General features: G+C 42.6%; 1 protein-coding gene across 1 annotated transcript in view; it reads right to left on the bottom strand.

The window, feature by feature from the left end:
- The window catches only part of LOC104950346 (nuclear receptor corepressor 2-like), a 40,665-nt gene that overhangs the window by 5,519 nt on the left and 13,683 nt on the right, over positions 1-21,463 (bottom strand). Inside the window, exons 2-22 of the mRNA XM_010776857.1 lie at positions 17,838-17,958; positions 16,614-16,881; positions 15,701-15,748; positions 15,197-15,361; positions 14,730-14,866; positions 14,482-14,581; positions 14,241-14,351; positions 13,296-13,399; positions 9,757-9,907; positions 8,994-9,164; positions 8,764-8,856; positions 7,900-8,099; positions 7,467-7,812; positions 7,177-7,380; positions 6,595-6,846; positions 4,697-4,849; positions 4,354-4,605; positions 3,870-4,053; positions 3,382-3,752; positions 1,185-1,315; positions 404-576 (exon numbers count right to left, since the gene is read on the bottom strand). Coding sequence (XP_010775159.1) covers positions 404-576; positions 1,185-1,315; positions 3,382-3,752; positions 3,870-4,053; positions 4,354-4,605; positions 4,697-4,849; positions 6,595-6,846; positions 7,177-7,380; positions 7,467-7,812; positions 7,900-8,099; positions 8,764-8,856; positions 8,994-9,164; positions 9,757-9,907; positions 13,296-13,399; positions 14,241-14,351; positions 14,482-14,581; positions 14,730-14,866; positions 15,197-15,361; positions 15,701-15,748; positions 16,614-16,881; positions 17,838-17,958 — 3,735 coding nt within the window. The remainder of the gene's footprint in view (positions 1-403; positions 577-1,184; positions 1,316-3,381; positions 3,753-3,869; positions 4,054-4,353; positions 4,606-4,696; positions 4,850-6,594; positions 6,847-7,176; positions 7,381-7,466; positions 7,813-7,899; positions 8,100-8,763; positions 8,857-8,993; positions 9,165-9,756; positions 9,908-13,295; positions 13,400-14,240; positions 14,352-14,481; positions 14,582-14,729; positions 14,867-15,196; positions 15,362-15,700; positions 15,749-16,613; positions 16,882-17,837; positions 17,959-21,463) is intronic.

Below are 21,463 nucleotides of genomic sequence, written 5' to 3'. Positions count from 1 at the left end.
AAACACTTCTGCATAAACAGTCTTGACCTTGAGCAGGCGTGCTACTCTAATAGTGAGCACTGTTTAATGGAAGGATTATAAATAGCAGTTGTTCTTGCCAAGATGCATGTTTCAGAAGCAGTGAGCAAAGACACATGCATTATTCTGCATGAGTTGTGTGAGTTTGTAAAAAGCAGTTTTTAAATTCATAAAGGCTTTTCCCTTTTTTCCCTCCTGCTTAATTCACCATGGAGGCACGTTTTCATCAAGAATTCAAGGTAACACAGGTTGACCCTTTGATATACAAATGGTTATATTTGAGGGAAGTAATCAGATAAGGAACAAGTAGAAGAATTGCCCACCCCATACATTTAACAGTTCTTTTTATTGTTCCAAAATGATTATGTTTCGCATTGATTCCTACCTGTCTCTGTTGCGTTCTCCACAGTGGGCCTCTTGATATCGGGACCCTTGGGCCAACTCTTGTGAGGTGGGGGGGAGCTGGGAGGCACTGGGGGGGCGGGTGAGGTCCAGGACAGGAGAGCCATGGTAGCTCTGCTGCTGGCTCTGCCTGGTGTAGTCTTTAGTTATCACCTCCTGTTGGAGTAAACACATCCACATCAGAAATGGGACAATGTTGGATTGCATCATTGCTTTAGTTCAGTACAAATAGCAATACCAGTGTAGAAATACTCTGTTATCGGTGAAGTACTACTTTACAAACAGTAATAGTAGTAATTCCACAGAAATGCCAAATGAGGGATTTTTTTTTTTTTTTTGTGGCTTTTGAATTTCACCAAGAGATCAATAAAGCTTTCTCTTCACCTTTAATACAATTATTAACCTATGTGTTGATTATATTTTTGAAGTATTAATCTGAATAAGAATTTTCAAAGTGATTTAAGCTGTAAAATAAATGTAATAGAGTGAGTACAATATTTCGCAGTTGTATTGTAGTGAAGAAGCATCAAGTAGCAAGGAACTAAAAACTGTTAAATAAACTAAAAGTTCCTCAAAATTTTACTTTTCAAGGTTCTTGAGAAAATATAATGGCCACCGCCTTCTTTCACACATTGAGCATCATAATTACTTGAAACTACCATCACGTTTCAACACGTCAAGCCACTTACGAAACCTGCGACATACATATTAGGATCTAAATTGTTATTGTGTAGTGTTTGTATTGAAGTGGTTGGGGAACTTACACTGATGTGCTGTGCCAGGGTGACCACCCGCTGGCTGCCTTTAACACTGGGGGAGGAGGGCTGCTGGCCCGGAGACAGTCTCTCCTCAGACGGGGGACGGTACAGACCGTGTGTCTCCATATTCTGTTGAGCTGTTCACACACACACACACACACACACACACACACACACACACACACACACACACACACACACACACACGTTAGTTTTCTTTTGAGTCCGTGGTGACACAATTCAAGTTCTTGAGCCAATGGGAAACATGCTTGATTCAAAAAGTGTTTGTCCACACATTAGGATTAAATGGTGGTTCTGCAATTAAACATTTCATGTAGCATCTGCACATGATAGCTCTACGGGACAAGCTTTCACAGAAACATACTATATGACAATGTGTGTGACAAGCTACTTCAAATATTGTAAATATTCAAAAATGAACTCTTTGCATGAAGACCAAAAAAAGCTTTGACCAGAAATGAGGCTAAAATAGACTGGTTTTGCATCAGTGACTCGTAAATGAAGAAGTCGATTTATAGTAGTTCCTCAATCAACAGATTAGAAAAAAGGTCATGCCTTAGAGACCAGAAGAATATAAATATATTTACTGTATCCTAAGATAAAATAAACTATAATTACTAACTTAACTCGAGATACACCCATTCATGTTTACCCATAAATATGTGAAATTGCTGTTGAACCCTTGTGCCTATTTTTCTTCCTTGTTTTCTTACACAACTCTCGCACTACAGTATTTATCTCAGGAGAGGATGATGTAAGTGGAGCTGAGCAGACTGTATGGGCCTCAGACGAGTCCCCTAAAGGGACAGCATGATGTGGTTTCTGTTGTTAGCTGGCAATGACAAAAAAACTCAGAGTTCATTTCAACTAAAAGCTTTAACTAATCTGCATTTCCCTCGGGCCCTGTCTACTAGTTTTTGAATAGAGGGCTACATTAATAAGTCTGTGCGGCAGTCTTGTCTGTTTTCAAAGGTATGCTTCCCATCAGCATGCAGTCTCACTTTCCCTACAGGCCCGTCATACGACACATTTCTTTATAACATAAAATAATCACATTCCACATGACGGACAAACTCCCAGTAGTTTGATTGAGAGAGATGTGTTGAGTGTGTGGCATGTGTGAAAAAAGAAAAAAAGCATAAATTACAGTGAACCATAAAAAGGAACATGCTGAGATTTGGGGGGGCAGAAGCTGCAGTACCCCCCTTCCCTTGGATGGCTGAAAGACTTTTCCACGTCCCTCCCCTTTCCCATCCTCTTCCTCTGCATCACCGCCGCGCTGGGACCCCAGGGAGAGTCAGTTTGGTGGTTTGTAAGGCTTCAACGCTTCTGATGTACGGGACTGTCACTATGATTCTCTTTTTCAACTTAGTCACCATGTGGTCATTGTCCAAAGTAGTGCTCAGCGAAATGTATTTCATATATAAGTATCTACAGGACAGAAGTGCAGTAGTGAAGTACAGACACTGCATGTATAAAGTGTTTGAATTACAGGCAGTCTCATTTAACATGGGATATAAAAGCCTCCTGCCGTGAAATGCCTTTTTAAGTGCCTTCAATATTTTTGGTCACGCCCACTTGAATGTGGTGAAATATTCAGTTTAAAGTAAGCAGCCGAATAGGAGGGAGGAGGGGCGCCACATTTTAAAAATTCAAGTCACATCCTGTACGAAAAGAAAATGAAAATGAGCAGCAAAGGATGTTCTGCCTCAATGTCCCAACATCTTTCTTAAAATTAAACCTTAAAGGACACCTAGGATCTTCTTCATGGAAAATGTTGTGATGTTAGTAATTATTAAATAATCAATGCTTTTAACTGCCTTTATTAAATCTCAGCCCGTCAGGTCCAATTAGGACAGGCTTATTTTCCAGAGGGCACCCTTGGTGGCCTTTAAGTTTGTAAAGAAGAACTAATAAAAAAAGCCAAAAAGTATAGCATTGAAGGAAAAATAATGTAAATGAATTGGGCTGATTTGATAATGCCAACCACCACAGCGTGCAATAGGCCACAGACTGACGGGGGAGGGTCTGGGTGATGAGGGGGACCCTGGGATCCAGAGCGTCTTACCATCAGTGGCGCTGCTGGCAACAAGGGAGCCCGTCTCTGCCATCCCCGTTTCACAAGAAATTTGACGCATAATAACCGCGTTTATGAAGTTGGCCGCAGTCATGGTGGTCTTACCGAGTGCTCGGAGCTCTTGTTCCTGAATGGACATCGCTTTGTTTTGAGTCTTTTCCCTACTAGGTGTACCACTTTCTCCGCGGCCAGGGGGGTTATCCGACTGGTGAGGCAGCAGGTGCTGGGGCCGGCCTGAAGGCGAGCTGTAGGACCCGGGGTACATCCCTCCTGGGCTGGACAGTTTGGGCTCAGATTTACTGGAGGGCCCGTGCTGGTCCTGCATGTGCTTGGGTAGACCACCCCTGTTTTTGCCTCCATCGCGCTCTTTGGCTACACCCGAGTCCATGGCAGGTTGGTAGGCCTCAGGGGGGACACCTGTCCTCTGGAGGTGGCCAGGGTAACCTTGGTAGCGGGCCGACCCGGAGGACATGGACCTGGCAGGCCACAAAGAAAACATGCTTAGTAAACAAGACAATCAAAATCCTTTTTAAGAGAGGAATTAGCTCAGGCAAATATCACTATTTTGTCAGCAGAATTGAAATCTAGTTTACCGAAACACAGAGCCGGAGTGGTCGCTGACAGAAAGACTCTTGCCCCCGGTGTTGTGCAGGACGCTCGGCCTCTGCTGCATGTTGTCCTGGGTGCGAGGGGATACGGGGGAGTGCTGGTGGCTGTACGGTTGGGAGGAGGGTCTCACACTGCAGCTGCTACTGCTGGCCAAGCTGTGCTCTGTACCTGAGGGGAACAAACACATATTCCCAACACTTATGTTAATTTGAACTTAGCCCCCGTTTAGTTCAATTCATCAAGAATTCTCAAATGTTGTATTCTTTGTTCACTATTGGGGCATGGAAGAAAAGAAAAGATTCCGTCATAATTCAAGGTAACGTAAGGGTAAGTTATTGATACACAAATGGTCATTTTGTAAGTAAAGTCACCCTTCTACAGTTTGATTAATGTCCATAATAAAAACCTCATTGATTTGTATTAATGTAATGTTATCTTTCTTTGTAAGCATAAAAATAAAAAACACACCTGGTCTCCAGATGGGCGCGTGCTCCACATTCCCCATAGACCCGCCCTTCTCTCGGTCCCGGTCTCTGTCCCTTTCTCTCTCCCGGTCCCTTTCTCGGTCTCTCTCCCGCTCTCTTTCCCGATCTCTCTCTCGGTCGCGTTCCCGGTCCCTCTCTCTCTCCCTCTCTCTGTCACGCTCACGGTCTCTCTCGCGCTCCCGCTCTCTCTCGCGCTCCCGCTCTGAAGATGCGCCTTGCATCTTGTTCATGTGCACTGTACAGAAAAAGGGAAAACAAATGATTGTAAAAACAAAACAACTGCAACACATTTATCAGAGAGAGCTCTGTTGTGAACAGAATCGTACCAGGTGAGATGGGGGAGGTGGTGTAAGGCCTGCCAGGGAAGGAGGCTGCTCCCCCGGGGATGTAGGTGATGCGATCCATTGGGCCTCCGGTGGCCCCTGCAGAGGGAGGGACCAGGACAGGTAAGTGTGGCACCTGAGAAAGATCGATGATTCCTAGGGGACACACATTTAAGAAAGTTATAGAAGGACCCCGATAGCTGCTCTGCATGTGTTGTGGTAACGGATAAATACATTTCCCATATTGATCCACATCACAATATTTGATTTCAATTGGTTTGAGGTTTTTCTTATATTATGAGGGAAACGAAAATATGGTTTGAGTTTAACACCAAAAAGATTGATAATAATGGATTGACTAGAAGGAGAGACTCTAGAAGGAGAGACTCTAGAAGGAGAGACTTGTGTCCTCTTCTTTATTAAGCATTTCAAGTCTCTAATGAATGATGCAAGTCATGTTCCTATAAATACTTGCTTTTGTTGTCCATGTTATTTGTATATATTAATCTTTCATTTAAATTCTTTACAATTGAATATTACGTAACCAAACTCACTCACTGCAACTCAAAAGCATTTCAACTTTTTTACAATACAATTGTTTATTAAAAGGACAAATGGAGATTTATTTGACGCTTAGCCCGATAAATGACTCATGCCCCTTTCACACCAACGCGTTTCCAGCTCCGAGCCTGAAAAGTACCGTTTTTTCCTGTTCACACCGCACCTTAGCTCCGGAATCCGGTTCACTTCCAGCTCCAAAAAATTGTCGGTCTAGAAGCAAGAGCTTCGGAGCTAAGAGGCGGCGTCGCTTACGTCTCTCTTACGTCGAGGCGTGCAGGAAACTAAACCCACCTCCCCTGAACATGGGTCGACTGAAGAGTCTCGTCATGCCTGCCTACAAGCAGGCGCGCTGAACAAAGTGACTAGAAGGCAACCACACACTTATTAAAAAAAACACACTTTATAAAGTCAGGCAACACTAACCAGGCTTCGTGTGATTCTGTTTATTTGTACCTTACTTTGACCATCCCTTCGCTGTTATTGATCATTGTGGAGAGAGGCAGACATTTTGTTTTTTATTATAGCAGCTATCGGATGGAATCCATACATGGGCTGCACAGGTTGAAAAGTATAAGGTTGGAGAAGTCGTTATTTAATTTAATCTGGCTTTGCTTTAAAAACAACACGACCATCGACCCGACGCAGCCCCCCGTTGTTGTTGTTGTTGTGAGCGCCGTTGGGGAGCAAATCAGCTTTGTAAACGGTGACGTCATGACGCAGCAGCGGCAGCACCATCCCGGCTCTGAGTGGTGTGAACAAAGCCGGAGCAGAAAAGGGAAACCGGAGCTGAACCAGAAAAGCTCTAGCTCGGAGCTGGAAAGGGAAAAGCGCCGGTGTGAAAGCCGCCTCAGTGAACACTGACCACAACCAACTGTCCCATAATTCACAATGCTCCCTCCTTCAGCATCTTCTAAGTATTCCCCACAATTGCTTGCCAGAAAAATGCCACCAAAGCTTGGCATAGAACTTGCAGCTAAATAAGAATAGATAAGGTATAAGATGGATATAATACAAAATATATAATAGATATATTAAGATATAGAAGTGTGATCTAAAAAAGCAATCTAGTAATCCATTATCCACCAGAATTGCAGAGGTAGATACTTGGTCATGTGGGCCATTCATGTTTCATCCTTTATATTTCATCTTACAGGTGATTCTGTTATTTCAATTATTCAGGCAACATGCTGCTGCTTAACAACGCTTTCAGCTCCCAGCAAACTCCATCTTTATGTTTGTGCTGGGATAGTCTTAAGTTCAATTAAAACAAATCCATTTTGAGAGTGAAGACAACCTAAGACTCAAATGTCAGTAGGTGTTGTCACGTCAGTTATCCTTACCACGTGGGGCTTGAGAGTAGGGCATCTGAAGGGGCTGGTCTCGAGGGGTGAGGCCCCTCAGCAGGTCAGAGCGCTGGGCGGCCATGGCAGCCGCTGCAGGCCACTGGTGCATCTGCTGCGAGGTGATGTAGTCGTTGAGCAGCGTCTGGCGGTTCTCCAGGGCCGTTGTGTCGGGAAAGCCACGAATGAGGTAGGGGTAGGGGTGAGGGTACGCTGGGTTGGGCGCTAGGTGGCGAGGCAAGTAGTAGGCCGCTGTGTATGAAGAGAAAAAAAGTCTGTCAGGAAATGTCTGTCATTTGAAATCCAAATGATTACAGGCCATACAGACTAGGCCTAAGTAATACCTTTTACTTTCAAATGTCAGACTGGGACATTTTTTGCAAGAATCTTTTATTTATTTAGCTTTTTTTGACTACGTGCTGTACAACGGTACTCTGACTGCAACAGCACATAGTTCTCAATGATAGGAGAGATGTTTTTTTATAAACAGGGACAGACAGGGACAAGAAAGCTCAAACTTGTTGGAGCAGAAGCCTGATCAGGTCACAAGAACATTGTTTTCCATCTAAGTTGTGTCTGTACCTGGGTCAATGGGGATGCCCCGGGGCAGCGATGCAGGGTCGAAGGCTATGGGGATTTGACGGTACACGTCTGCAGCCCCTAGACCCTGCAGCAGGCGCTCGTAGGTCTGCTGATCTGGAACACCTTGGAGCGGTGATTTGGTGGCATTCATCTCTCTGGGGGTCGGTGTGGATTTGCGCTCCTGAGTCGGATTCTTACTTGAACCTTAAAGAAAAACAAGGAATTTTTTTTAATGTACAGCTTTGGTGAGGTGAAGGGTGACCTATGTTATTCCAAAGACTTAGACCCACCATCGTGTTGCCTTTGGCTTGCCTCCCTGGACAGAGGGGAGCCACGGTGCGAAGGCCCGGGGTAAGGGGCCCTTAAGGCGGCTTTGTCCTCGTAGCCCCCTGGACTATGATGGGACTTGCCTCCCTGCTCTGACCCCAGGGTAAGGGGAGAAGAGCGAGCGATACTGCTAGCTGTACTGACAACGGCGCTGGGCCGGCCTTTTGGCGCCTCTTCGTAGCGGCCCCTCTCAGCCCGCATCTCCAGGTGTGAGGCTGGGTTGTGGTAGGAACGTGGTGAACTGGCTATGATGGAGCGGACATCGTGACGCTTCCCTGAACCGGATGGCTCCTGCTTCATGGGTGTTCCCTGAACCCGACAGGAAATGATCAGTAAAGCATAGAGGATGCCAAACATTAAGGAAAGCCTCTGCATGAGTTATCATAGTGTTTGTACCTGTGCTATGATGCCCTCCTTGCCAGGCTCCCTGGGAATGAGGTGGATGGAGCGCCCTGCCTCCTTCACTGTCGGCACCATGGAGCCCTTCATTGGGTCCGAAAGAGACCCGGGCCCGCGGGGTGGGGAGTTCTCTCTCTTCATCTGCTTAGCTTCCCTCCTCAGGTAGCCATCCTGAGGGTCTAGATGACGAGGTATACCTGTAGTACAAATAAATACAAATCATGTCAATATTTTTGTTTTTCTTCAAGCAACAGTGGGCAGCATTTTCTTTTCTTTTTTGGAAGAGTGGAGTAGAGAAAGACATGAAAGACACGAGAGAGATGAAGAAAGATTTTGATTGGGTTATATCAGCTCAGTTGAACCAGCAGGGGTCCTGAGAGCATCTACTTCTATCTCTTGGCAAGATGAGACAAGATGGTTATCCGACTTTACTGGTATCAGATAAACATGAATATCAACATGAAAGTACTCCTGCCAGCGGGTGAGATCTGGTAAGCTGGCACAATCTGCTTCTTGAAAGCAAATAAGAAAAAAGGCTATCTTTCATTGAAGCTCTGCTGACTGAGCACTGGGAGGACAGTCTGATGAAGTGGGACAGAATAAGCTAGTGTGTTCAGGGAAAACACAAATAATGCACACAAAGAAAACAATTCAATCTGCTTTAACATTTGGATACTTTTCTCAACCCTTTTGTGTTATTTTGAAAAACAATATTTAGTTGGCGATTACATTTAGACTAGATGATGTCAAGATTTCTAACAAAAACACAGAGGAATTAACTTGAAGAAAAAAGGTCTCCCATCATAAGAAAGAAAGAATATGGAGGGAGGCAATATGTTTAATATTGAGGAGTCTTCTTACCTTGTGAGATCGAGCCACGGATGTGATGAGCGTCTTTGTAATGTTGGTGGTGTGGACTGTCCCGGTCATGAGGCATGGCTCGACCAATCAGACCTGAGCAGGATGAGGAGTAGTGAGATGTTAGACTACGGTCAATGAATTCATCAATAATGAGAGTTGTCACGAAGGGTAGAACCATGGTTTTACTTTCTCCCTGTGGGAGTGACAGAGTGATAAGGTCGGTCTCTCACCTTCACAGTTGGCAGCAGACAGTGAATCCCTCATAGGCAGTCCTCTGGAGATGCCTCCATCCATAATGTCATAAGGACGCTTCAGACCCAGAAGTTCTGCAGATTGCCCGGGGCCTCTGCCTTCATCTTTAATGCTCTGAGAAGGTGGGCCTGCAAAAGACAGAGATGCAACTAGGATTTGTTTAATGATACCTCTTAGTTAAGGGATAGTACTCACTCAATGACTCAAAGCAGGTTTCTTACACTTTAAAGAATGTTTAAGACTTTTTAAGCCCACCCAGTATTGAACTTTAGACTAACTTCACAATTATGAAAATCAATTATCTTATAGTTTAAAATCATGTACAAAATACACTGTGACTGGTATGTATTGCCTGGAACCGGTTTCAGCAATGCAGAACAATATTGTTTGAATAGCCAATTATCATTGTATTTTCACTTCCTCATGTGGAGTGCTGGAAGCATTCTGTCTTCATGTATGCTGTAGAATGCAATTTATTTGAATGTTGTTTCAAACATAGAGGTTGAGATGTTAAATTAAAATGTAAGGAAAACACATTTTTTTACATTTTAACACCAATTCAAGCTCTTTGATAAATAAATAACAGCTCCCCTTGATCCCTGCCGAGGTTCAGTTATGATTCAAAGTTAAGGTCAAGTTAGAACATTGTGATTTGTTGGGCTTGTACCAGATCTTATACAAAAATGAAAGTAATGCTTGGCCATGGCATAAAACATACTGCAGCCAAGTTGATGTACTCACGGTCATATGTGAGAATGTGTCCACTGATGCCCTCGTAAACCACATGGCCTTTAGATATCGCCTCGTCCCGTTCCCTCTCAGCTCGGCAGGCGCTGTCCTCACTGATCAGACGGGTAATGGTTCCCTTATACAGCACATCAGCCGGTGTCCCCTGTTAACAAAAGAGGACGGCCCTTACAATTAGCCATTTACAGACCTATTTCTGTTGGAACCACCTTTAAAAGTCTCACACAATCAAGTCTTATTTTCTGCAAATGCACTTGAACTTGCCTCCTCTGGGAGCATCATGCATAGGCTGGCTGCTAGTGAAGCAAACCCCCAAAAATAAATGGTATGAGAAAAGTCACTGTTTTATAGCTATTTAATAAAATAAAGATGATCATATTTCTGTCATAAAGGCCCCTAATAAAATGAGTTAAGATAACAGCTGGAAATAGCTTTGAATAAGTCACTGTGCAGTTTAAATCAACAACACTATTATGGTCTGGGTGACCAATGTAGATGACTGGCAATTATATTTGTTTTCCTTCTTTCAGGAATGTAGACTTGGATGCAATTGGAGCCTGTAATGCATCCTGTGTTGCAAAACATGTATTCTGTTTCTTGAATTGTTTGTGCCCCAGAGAGAGTGATGTTACAATGCTGAGAGATTACAGTGATCCAAATAAATAAATAAACAAAAACAAACAGCTGCGGAAAAAAAAAAAGTAGTACTCTATGAAGAAGCGGAGGTGTAACAATATACGACAGCAGGCTTTGTTAAAACCTTGAGTCACATCACTCGTACCCCGAGTATGAGTCACATGTCTAAACTGTTAGAGAGCGGTGGGCGGTGAGTGGGAGACACAGTTTGCCTGGGATCACATTTCTTGTCTTTTGGTTGCAGCTTTTCCAAGAAGACACAGCTGAAGGTTGAAGGCCAGGCCAGTAGGGTTAAGTTTACAGGATCAGGTAGCACTGACCAGAGCAGTCCTCATGTACTCCCAAAGAAAGTGCAACTTCTCTGAGTTATAATCGAGCTGTCCCTCGACAACGGTAACGATCATGCTTTATCGCTTTCACCTTCTCCATACTAATCCAGCATGGTGGATAACAGGCCCCTCAACACTTGTTTTCCCTTGTAGGCCAGTTGGATGTGATATTACAGTGACTTCAGACAAGAGTTTAGAGAGAATAGATATATTAAATAGGGAACAGACGCAGTACAGTGTGTACCAGATGCTAGGGTGTAGGGTTGCAACGGGTCAGAAAATGTTCGCTAAATTTAACAATGATTAAACATCTTATTTATTACGGGATTATATGCACTGCACTCAGCTCTCTCATCACATTTAAAGATAATTTGCCAGCATCCCATTTAATAGGAATTCAATAAATTACAACCCATTGCATTCACAGTTCATTCTCCCATGTGCAGCTCAAACTAATGCACAGTCTGACCATGCAAGTGTTGATTGGATTATTCAAGTGAATATATGGTAATGTTTTGTATGATATGGCCCACAGTGTTTCATTTGGTAACATCTTCTGCTAGTTTTTTCTAGCTAGCTGTTACCATATATAACAGCTATACCATATCGTTTTAAAACTATAACCATTTATTCTTTGTTGAAAAACCTGATTGATAATGGGTTGTTATTTTAAATCTGTATTTGCAGATCACAACTTGCCAAACCACATTTTAAAATAACATTTTTAGTATCTTGGTTAAAACGCTAGCCAGCTAACTCACCACAGTTCACACTGTATTTATTTGAAAAAGGAATGGCTGGATTTGTCAAACACATGGATTATCTCTGCTAATGAAATGTTTAAGGATTAGTTTCTATCTGCATGTGACATGTTTACTACAGCCTAACGAATAACCCTGATATTCACCCCCTGTTAATTCTAATGGAACTTTTCTTCTTTGCATATTCCTGGAATTCTGCAACCTTGCCCGGGTCATTTTTGCACTGTGGTTATGACACCGCAGCAGCTGCTCTCTCTTTTATCCTAAGTACACAAATCAAAGGCCAGTAACACAAAGGTGATTGGTTAACAACCAAAGTTTTAAACTGTGTGGGCAGGGGTTAAGTGACAGAAGAGATTTGTTCAGAACGAGTTTTAACTATCTGAAAAAGGTGTGGGAGTGAACAACTACGACTGTGGGTTGTCTATGTACCAGCCATTTAAGCTGCTACTACCATGAACCCTAACACAGTTTAATAGAGTCAGTTTCAGTTCACTATTTACAGCCATCAGCCTTCGGAGATAGAAATACATTTGAACACAGAAGAAACACTTAGCAATATCATATAATTTGTAATATAACAAAAAGTATCTCCTAAACCTACATAATAGCTCATTTACAGCTGATCATTTAACAAAACTGACTTATTTCAATCAATTTCAGAGGTTATTTAGGGGTTATTCAAACAAAAGGGGAAGAGAAACGTTTTCTGTCGTAATGCACTACTCAAATGTGAACACTGTCAGCAGAATACTCTTAACAAATGACGTTAAAGGATTGCCACACACAACAGAGAGACAAAGAACTTCACATTTGGGAGATTCTGTTACAGTGAGAGTAAAAACCAAGTGTGAGGTATTATCTTTGGATCATGGTTCCCATCATCAAACTAGCAGCCGAGGAATATCTTGAAGGGAAATGCCAAGGACGCCCCAACCAAAAAGTACAAAAATGTACTTTAAAAATATATGTTTTTTTAACTCAATTTGTTCCTTAGCTCTCAAACTAAAATTGAAGGAATTTAAAAAAGTGTACAATGTGAAGCATAGCAGAAATAGCAAACATATACAGATCTACTTAAATCTTTACTAGGATTTTCCTAGAAAGAGAGAAAAAGCTAGACTGGCATATATCCTCACACCTGTTTTGTACTAGGGCTGTACCAACTTTCATTTTGTTCTACATACAAAGCCTTTATTGAGGTTTTTAGATAATGCTTTAACTGTCTGTTATCATGTTTTACACACCATTGCCCTAATGGTTTATCCCTTTCTTGTGCAGCAAGTTTGAGAGAAAACTGCTTTAACCCCGCATATTTTTTTGTAAGGCTGGAACACAGATTAGTGTAGATTGATGGTGACAACACAGCCCCTAGTTAGAGACACACACACACACACACGACACACACACACAACACACACACACACACACACAAACACACACACACACACACACACACCACACACACACACACACACACACACACACACACACACACACACACACACACACACACACACACACACACACACACACACACACACACACACACACACACACACACACACACTCCTAAGAACTGTTACAGGATGTGTATTTTTTTTTTATTATGTAACTTTTAATTTTTTTATTATATAATAACTTAGTACTTTTTTTTTTAATGCATGTCACATATTTAACATTTGAACAATAAGCTGTCTGTGGCTCTTTTTCCTGCTGTAACTACGCAAATGTCCCTTCCGTGGAACTAATAAAGGTATTCTGATTCTGACAATGAGTACATCTTTTTTTTTTTCATCAAGCTCACCTGAGTAATGGATCCCCCTCGGTAGGAGATTGGGGAATCCTGATGCATTCTGGTCCCTGGGATGCCCTTAGTGATACTACCACCCTGAACTGCTGGAATAGAACCTGTGAAGAGAGCAAGTCAAAACAAATCATCCTTCAAATGAGTTAAAGTGGAGTATAATGTAAACAATTATTGGCAATAGAAGTTGCAAAGTGTTCTGCATGTTTGGCCAAAAGCATGCGAGCATAGCTGTAATCAAAGCAAATACACAGCTTGTATCAATCACGTTACGCAATCTTAAATGAATTTAGAGTATTATTAATGATTCAAATGTTTTGTCCAAACACTATCTATGTAAGTAAGAGTGAAAGCGTGGCTAAATTAACTTCTCCAAATGTATCTGGGAAAACTGTGTTGCAGCACCAGTGACAGGAATTAAAGCTTTGTATATTATTACTCTAGTTAGCATTTACTAGTTCTGAACACATGAATCTGGGCAGTTTCTCCCATTCTTCACATCCTCTCAAGCTCTTGCAGATTAGATGAGCTTCACTAAACTCAACTCCCGATATTCAAGTGAGATTTTTAACTTCAGGCTGGGCCAGTCAAGTACCGTACATTCAGGGACTCTCCCAAAGTCCCTCCCAGTGTGGTCCATGCTGTGTGTGCCTCAGGTCACTGTCATGCCGAGGAGGTTAATCTTTTCAGCATGACAGTGCTGAACTAAACATGTGGGAAAACTCGTGATTTGACTTTGTTATTCCAGGGTGTATGGCATCTTCCTTGATAGCAAAAGTGTAATCAGTTTCAAATAAATCTTTCATGAAGTGATATTTTCCAAGATTCTTTGATCATCTTTACCCACTAAACAGGAAAAGGACAAATGCAGGAGCAACATCTCAATACCAGTTTACTGTATATAGAAATCAAATAGAACCAGATAAGACAAGGTGAGCCACCCACCACGTCCAGAGGCACCATCGTGAGGCGACCCCTGGGTTGGCATGTTGTCAGCTTGAGAGGAAGAGCTTCGAGGAGACAACTGTTCCTGCTTTATCACGGGGAAAGGACCGCCTGGAGAGAGCAAGAGTTGGAAACAAGGGACAGTAATGAGGAGACATGTCTCTGCTGATCACAAAGTTGATGGCAACTTGCAGGAAATAAATATTAAAGTGAATTGTTCCCACTGCACAATTTTACTCACCCACTTTCCTCGGATCCATCCAAGACAACCCCATCTGTGTGGGGGTCATCTTCCCGTGGTCCAGCCCATGAGCAGGGCTGTGCAGCTGCACTGGGGTGCCCTGGAAGACAAGGATTTGGTCATAATGGTGCTTTATTTGTATTGTCTTTTGTATTTTCCATGCTGTATTTTCATATTGATTTAAGATTACATGTTTTTTAAGGTAATTGCTTTGGGCCAACTATGACTTGATTTGTGTTGGGCTATACCTGTGTGATGGAGCCTCCTGGCTTGGAGGAGGAAATAAGAGGAGGGGGATCAGGCATCGTGAGGGGTCTCACTGCTGCTAGCCTTCCACTGTCCTGTGGCAGATTAGGCAGTGAGGGGTGGCCTGTTTGCTGGAACGCTGGAGGACAGAAGTGATTATGAGATTTGATTTGAGTTTTGGCAGAGAGAAGTGGAGTAAAAAAGAATGCTTGTATCAAAGTTGAAGTCTTAATCAATCAACCCCTGTTTTTCGCCTGATAATGGTTCAAGAAAATGTTATTTGACTAAAATGACATTTTCGCTCGACTAGATTGACTGAATGTTCAATATAATCGGATAACTAAAATAGCATATCTTTCACAAGATCAAATATTAAACATTTTGACTTAAAGTATTGACAAAAATGACTTGTCCCTACTAAAAATAAAAATAAACAAAAATGCACTTGGGGACAGATTAGAGGACTCACAGTTGAAGTGGAGCAGGTGCTGGTCGTGACTGATCTTGACCATGTCTCGTGGGGACATGGGATAGGGGGAGAGAACGGGACGACCCATGTTGGAGGTCCTCAGGTCGTCGGGGCCCATCGCCTGCTTCTTAGCTTCACCGTGCGGAGAGAAAGACCGGGATTTTTCTGAAGAAACAACAACACAGAAAGTCAGAACTAAAAGCAACAACGGTCAGATAGACCTCCCCTAATCTAACAAGCTGTCCTTCAGCCGCCACTCACTGATGTCAACAACAACAATTGTCATCAACACCAATGTCATTGTTGTCTGTGAGCACAGAAAACCCCTCAAGCCTAATCCCAGCCAGGGTGATATCAACACTGAATTAACACGCCAGCATACATAACAAGCTTCTGCTTAATGTATTGTACACACAGTAAATCTAACAGAGGAGGTGATCACCCTGCAGTGTGGTTAAGGTGTTATTAAATAAAAGGGAATGGTGTGGCAAGGGGTGAACCTACTTAATCCCTGCAGGAGGGTCAGTAACCACCTCTCGTTGCCTTCCAGCTCTGAAGGGACACAAACACACCACAGATCATCGCACCTCACAGATTGTTCTATCTCACACAGAAACATGTGCTAACTACATTTACACGTTACTGCTATTTCCATATGGTGACTTTAGTCTGAGCTATCAGCCAAATGAGACTTAATAGTAACTATAATGTAGTTTGTAAATATGTCTACACCTGCCTCTGTGTAAGGTACCCTACAAACAGCTTTTTGTGCCCGTTTCCTTTCCAAAAATGCATGAGAAAATGGTTGCTGTAGTTCACAGCTGCTGTGCCAAGATGGTTATAAAAGACCTGTCTTTGCCGGGACTGTTGCTAAAAGTCTTACACTGTGCTCTCAGAGATTCACATTCCACACGCTCACAGTAAGTGCACTAAACTAGACTATATTCCCTTCTGGGTCAATAGCAATACCAGATCGTTTATCAGTTGCCTCTCCACGAGTGTCCCAGAAAAACTTGAATACCCTAAACACTAGAGACCACAGCCTTGAAGGTTATAACTTGTAGCAAGGACCAACTAAGTAAAACTAGATCAAATGCTCCTAAAACCGTATAATATGCAGCACATTCATTAACCTCCATTTTCTTTTGAACATTTCATGGGCCGCATTTACAGTGCTAATGTTGAATCCATGTATCCTTTGAGACAACTTTAGCAATGTATCATGTTATAAACACACATATATACAGCCCAAAAACAAGGGATCACAGATAATGAAATGATGGCTTGGGAAAAAGACAAATGCTGGAAAGTGTGTGAGGTGTTCCTACATTTGTAACTTAAGCAGCTTAGAAAGCAACATATATGAAAAACCATCTGACTGTGACTGGTATTTCTGTTATGCCGGAGGTGTGCGTACCATCCTTGTCGCTGGTGGAGGGGCTGCGGGGGCGCATGCGAGGACTGATGCTGTGAAGAGCCTCTCTGTCTCTCTCCGACTGCATGGTGTACGGCTGCTGTTTGCCGGGCTGGCCCGAGAGCAGCTGTTGCTGCTGCTGCATTTTGACCTCCTGAGAGGACTCCCCGTGAGCCATGGTGATCTGCTGCTGGTACAATGCCAGGGCGTGGGGGGGCAGCAGTGACTTGCCACCACTCCGCTGAACGGCCTGCAAGGCGGCTTCTGGCAACTACACACAGGATGAGAGGGAAAGAAAAAAGGTTAAAATCACACATAACAGAAGCCCACGCCTACCTGGCATTTGACATATGGTTAGCCACATACAGTATCTGATAAACATGATAGCTAATGAACATCTCTTGTTTCTTGGTAAGCTAAAGTTTCCCTAATGGGTGGGATCTCATTTCTTCCCCACAAAGCAATCTACCCATCAGCTTCCATCTGGCTGGCTTATTTCATACAAATATGACTAAACAATTCCACGTTGTACACCGTTATCTCTGAGACAGGGCTCAACGCTATCTTTTAAAAGTGGTTGCCAGGCTGGCAACCAGGCATCAGCTTTTGGTTGCCAGAACTGAAAATATGTTTGCCATTTTTAGTCACCTTATATTTTAAATAATTAAGACTACTATACAGTTATACATCACCTTAATAATGAAAATGTGACACAAAAGAATGTTCAAATGCTTTACAATAAGTAATTAACACAATTATTTGAAACTTAAGTGGTAGTAAACTTGTCCACTCTCAATTGCTGGTATCCTAAACACCAGTAGTGCAGCTGTTGTCATGTTCTTCACAGATCCCTCAAAAATGAAAAAACATTTATCTACTTTGGGGTGCACATTTTGCTGTTTGCTGTCCTTATTTCTTTATGTTAAAAACTGGTTGCAACGGATGGCAACCAAAGGCCAAGAAGTGGTTGACATTTTTTCTGAATGGTTGCCAATGGCAACTGTCGAGCCCTGCTCTGAGAGCAGAGACACAGGGATAGCATCGATACTACTGCAGTCAAAAAAGTGGTAGTGTGTGTCGAATCAGACTTGTTACAAAACTCTACCTGTGTCAAAGAGACTTTCAAAGCCTGGAAAAATATCACGCACATTGCTATTGTGTTATGTATGAGGGGAATATTTTAAATAAATACACAATGAGACCCAGAAAGTTTAACTAGTGACTCACAATGGGTGGTATAGCAGCAGCCCTCTGTTTGAGCTGTTTCAGGTCCAAGGGCTTCTGCAGTGGGGACGATATCACTCCATCATGAGAGTAGTTCAGTAAACTTGGCCGTGGAGAAGTGATTCTGCACAAAAAAAAAACAGGAATAAGTCACTCTTATTGGCTGTGCCCACTTTAGCACAAATGTATCAACCGTCAATCTAGAAAAAATGTTACTCAAAACAAGGCAGAGGTTCGGATTGCATTCAAATCCATTCACAGGCACAAAAATAAGTGTCTAAAGAAGGTGTTTAAGTATTTCAATGATGGCAAAATAAAATAAAAGGAATACATGGGGGGGGTGTATGTGTTTGTGTTATATGTACTATGTGTGTTGCCAGAGAGGCTAGAACCGAATTGCAAGGAAAAATCCATATCCATGTCTCGCACATCTGTTGAAAGCACACAGTATACTCTGAATCACAGACACACACTTTGTTGCACAACAACACAAAAGTGTACACACACACACGCACAAAACACACACACACTCAGTCCCTTTGTTTGCTTTGGCAGAGAGGGCAGCTTTTCCCCCGGCTCTGCCAGTACATGCAGTCTGCTGTCATGGAAAAAATTGAACAAATACCGTGCAAACAAAACTAATCACTCCTCCCACGCACTTTGACACCCATTTCTTGTGGCCTCATTCACAGACACAATGATATATATATGCGGGTGTGTGTGTGTGTGTGTGTGTGTGTGTGTGTGTGTGTGTGTGTGTGTGTGTGTGTGTGTGGCAAAGNAAAGAACAAATTTCACTGTGTGTGCTGTGTGCTCTGCATGTGTGACCAGTGGCGGTTCTAGACCAATTTAACTGGGGGGGCCACTGGGGGGCCAGTTATAATAACTGGCCCCCCAGTGGCCCCCCCAGTTAAATTGGTCTAGAACCGCCACTGGTCACACATGCAGAGCACACAGCACACACAGTGAAATTTGTTCTTTGCATTTAACCCATCCTAGTACCAGGAGTCTAGTACTAGAAGCAGTGGGTAGCTATTGTACAGCGCCCGGGGAGCAATGGGAGTGAGGGGGGAAGGGGCATGTCCGGTGCCTTGCTCAAGGGATCCACGGCAGGGCAGGAGATGAACTGGGACCTCTCCAAGTAGTCCAGACTCCATATTTTTAGGTCTGGTCGGGGACTTGAACCTGGCGACCCTACGGCTCACAGTCCAAGCCCCTACTGACTGAGCCACTATTTTACAGAAACAAAAACTTCATGCCTGGTGCTGCGTTCACCAGCAAGGAACACACACAAATGCCACCCCTCCCCTCTCTTCCCAACCTCTCTTCCACCAATCTAGAATTATTTTCTCTCCATTCATTCTAGTGAGCCGAGAGTGGGAGCCGGGGGGCGGGGCTTAAGGGGCGCATGCTCTGTGAGCCCACATACGGGTTCTTCTCCTCTGACAGCCAAGCATGACGGGTAATCTGTGACGTTTCGCTCTCTCGAAAGTTGGGCCATTTTGACTTCATGCGCCAATGAGCGGCTCTCATAGGAAAGAACGAGACCCCGCCTCCGACGCTGTATCCAGTTCTTATTGTCAATCCATGGTGCTCCCCCTTTGAGCACTGGCACAAGATGGCTTCCAGGTCTGAAAAAAGGAAATGGTGATTACTTTGAAATTGTGTGTTTTTAAAGACTGTTAAATTAATTTAGATGCATTTTATTAATTTGTCTATGTAAACTGGTTTTATAACTTTAACTGAAATAAAGACAATTCTGAAGAAAAATACACTACTTTTCTTAACAAGAAAATAGTCAAGCCAAAATGTTAGTGAGGGAGTGGATGTTTTCAATGTCGAGGAAAGCTGCTCCAGAGCCACTATTTCAAGGATACGTCATTGAGTGTCCCAATGTCCAGCATATAATTCTACCGAGGCCGGCGTACTTCGTTGTGGGAAATTTTGAGGCTGCTAGACTCCGCGGTCTTAAAATCCCCACAATGCTTTGCGCACAGACCAATTTCCAAAAGCTTTGGCCTCTCATATGACGCACACCTGCACACTTGCTAGCCTGTTCCATTCTTCGTTCTCTGAATGCCAGGAAGGATTCTTGCCTCGCTTCTGAAGGACCACGACTCGGAAGACATGTCCCACCAAGCAAGCGTCCTCGACATTGAGAAACACCCAGAGTGTGCGCTTCCTCACAAGAGGATAAACTATTTCTGATTCAACATGGCGTTTACTCAGACTAATGTCATGGCCCAAGGCTGCTTTTATGTATACAAATATTTACAAATGATACAGTTTTAATCAACTTTATTTAGATGTTCCTTCTGTACGACAAATGTGGTTCATTATATCTAGAATATTGGCTCTGTCTTTCTTTTACTTTGAGTGTTCTCGTAATGGGATTTTAAATGTAAGGCATGCTAATGGCAGTATGGTTCGTCTTTGTAATGATGTGTTATTGCACATAAACAAGACTACAAGATGGGAGTGATACGCTGAAATTAAAATGTCAACTCGTTATCTCTTTTAGCTCACACTATCAAACATGCGATGCAAGAATGGAACAAAGAGGTGCATATTACTGCTGGAATTCTCTTTCAAGCGCAGAGTATTTTCCAATAATGAGCATAAAGAAGCATGTTATCACTGTTATTGTGGTACCTTGTATGACCTAACACGCTTTTAAAACTGCTGACATTTGTAACTGGGCAGGCAATTGTTCCACAAAGCAATAATTTGCTGTCAAAGTGCTATTACACAGTATGTCTCCTCCCTGTGGAGTCACATTGATTTGTTAGTTGGCATTACCATCTCAGTAATAATCACTATGTATTTTGTAGATTGCTGGCCATGTGTGATCGCAAACGGACACGTGCATGTCTGTGTATGTTTCAGTAAGTGGCATCATTATCAATGTTTAAAAGATATGTTGTCAGGATGACGGTAACAAAACTGAAACCCTAAAGCTCTGATGGCAGCCTCCAAAGACTGCAATGTTTGTCCCCAACAAAATTGTGATTTCTCTGGGAAGGGTGAGTGTTCTTAGTGAAATGTCAAATCTGCCAAATAGTTTCTGATATTTCTTGTGTACAAGCAGTTTGGCGTCCAAAAGACAAAGATGTTGTTTGAAATATACTTTAATTAGTAGGGCAACACATTTTTGGGAAATTCAGTCATTGCTTTTTGGGAAATATTGTAATTGACCAAATGTTAATAAAAAAGAAAGTTTGACCTGATGCCCAATAGATCGAAGATCAAGGGTATAGATTTATAGAATAGATTGAATGGAAATCTGTTCATTACTTGTTGACAAATGTTTTCTCAAGTGTTGAACAGATGGCCAGACTGACCAAAATCTCAATCTTCAGTCTGGGCGCTAACCAGTCTGATTTACAAAAAAATCTTTTAGATCCATCTGTCAACTGTTCCAACCATGCTCATTACGTTGGTTTTTACTGTTATAAAAGTAATTAAAATATTTGAGTTACTCTGAAAAAGTAGACACGGAACATAGCTTCTAACAAAAACTACCAAATCGAATTTCTACTAGGTAATGAATTTTTATTTACCTTTTTTACTCCTACGAAGTTACGTACCCTTTTTACAGTTTAGTTCCGTTAGAAACTTGGACCTACAAA

Source organism: Notothenia coriiceps, unplaced genomic scaffold (assembly GCF_000735185.1).
Source record: "Notothenia coriiceps isolate Sejong01 unplaced genomic scaffold, NC01 NC01_scaffold00000339, whole genome shotgun sequence".
NCBI lineage: Eukaryota > Metazoa > Chordata > Actinopteri > Perciformes > Nototheniidae > Notothenia > Notothenia coriiceps.
Note: the sequence above shows the minus strand (reverse complement) of the source record. Positions and strands in the feature narration are given on the sequence as shown.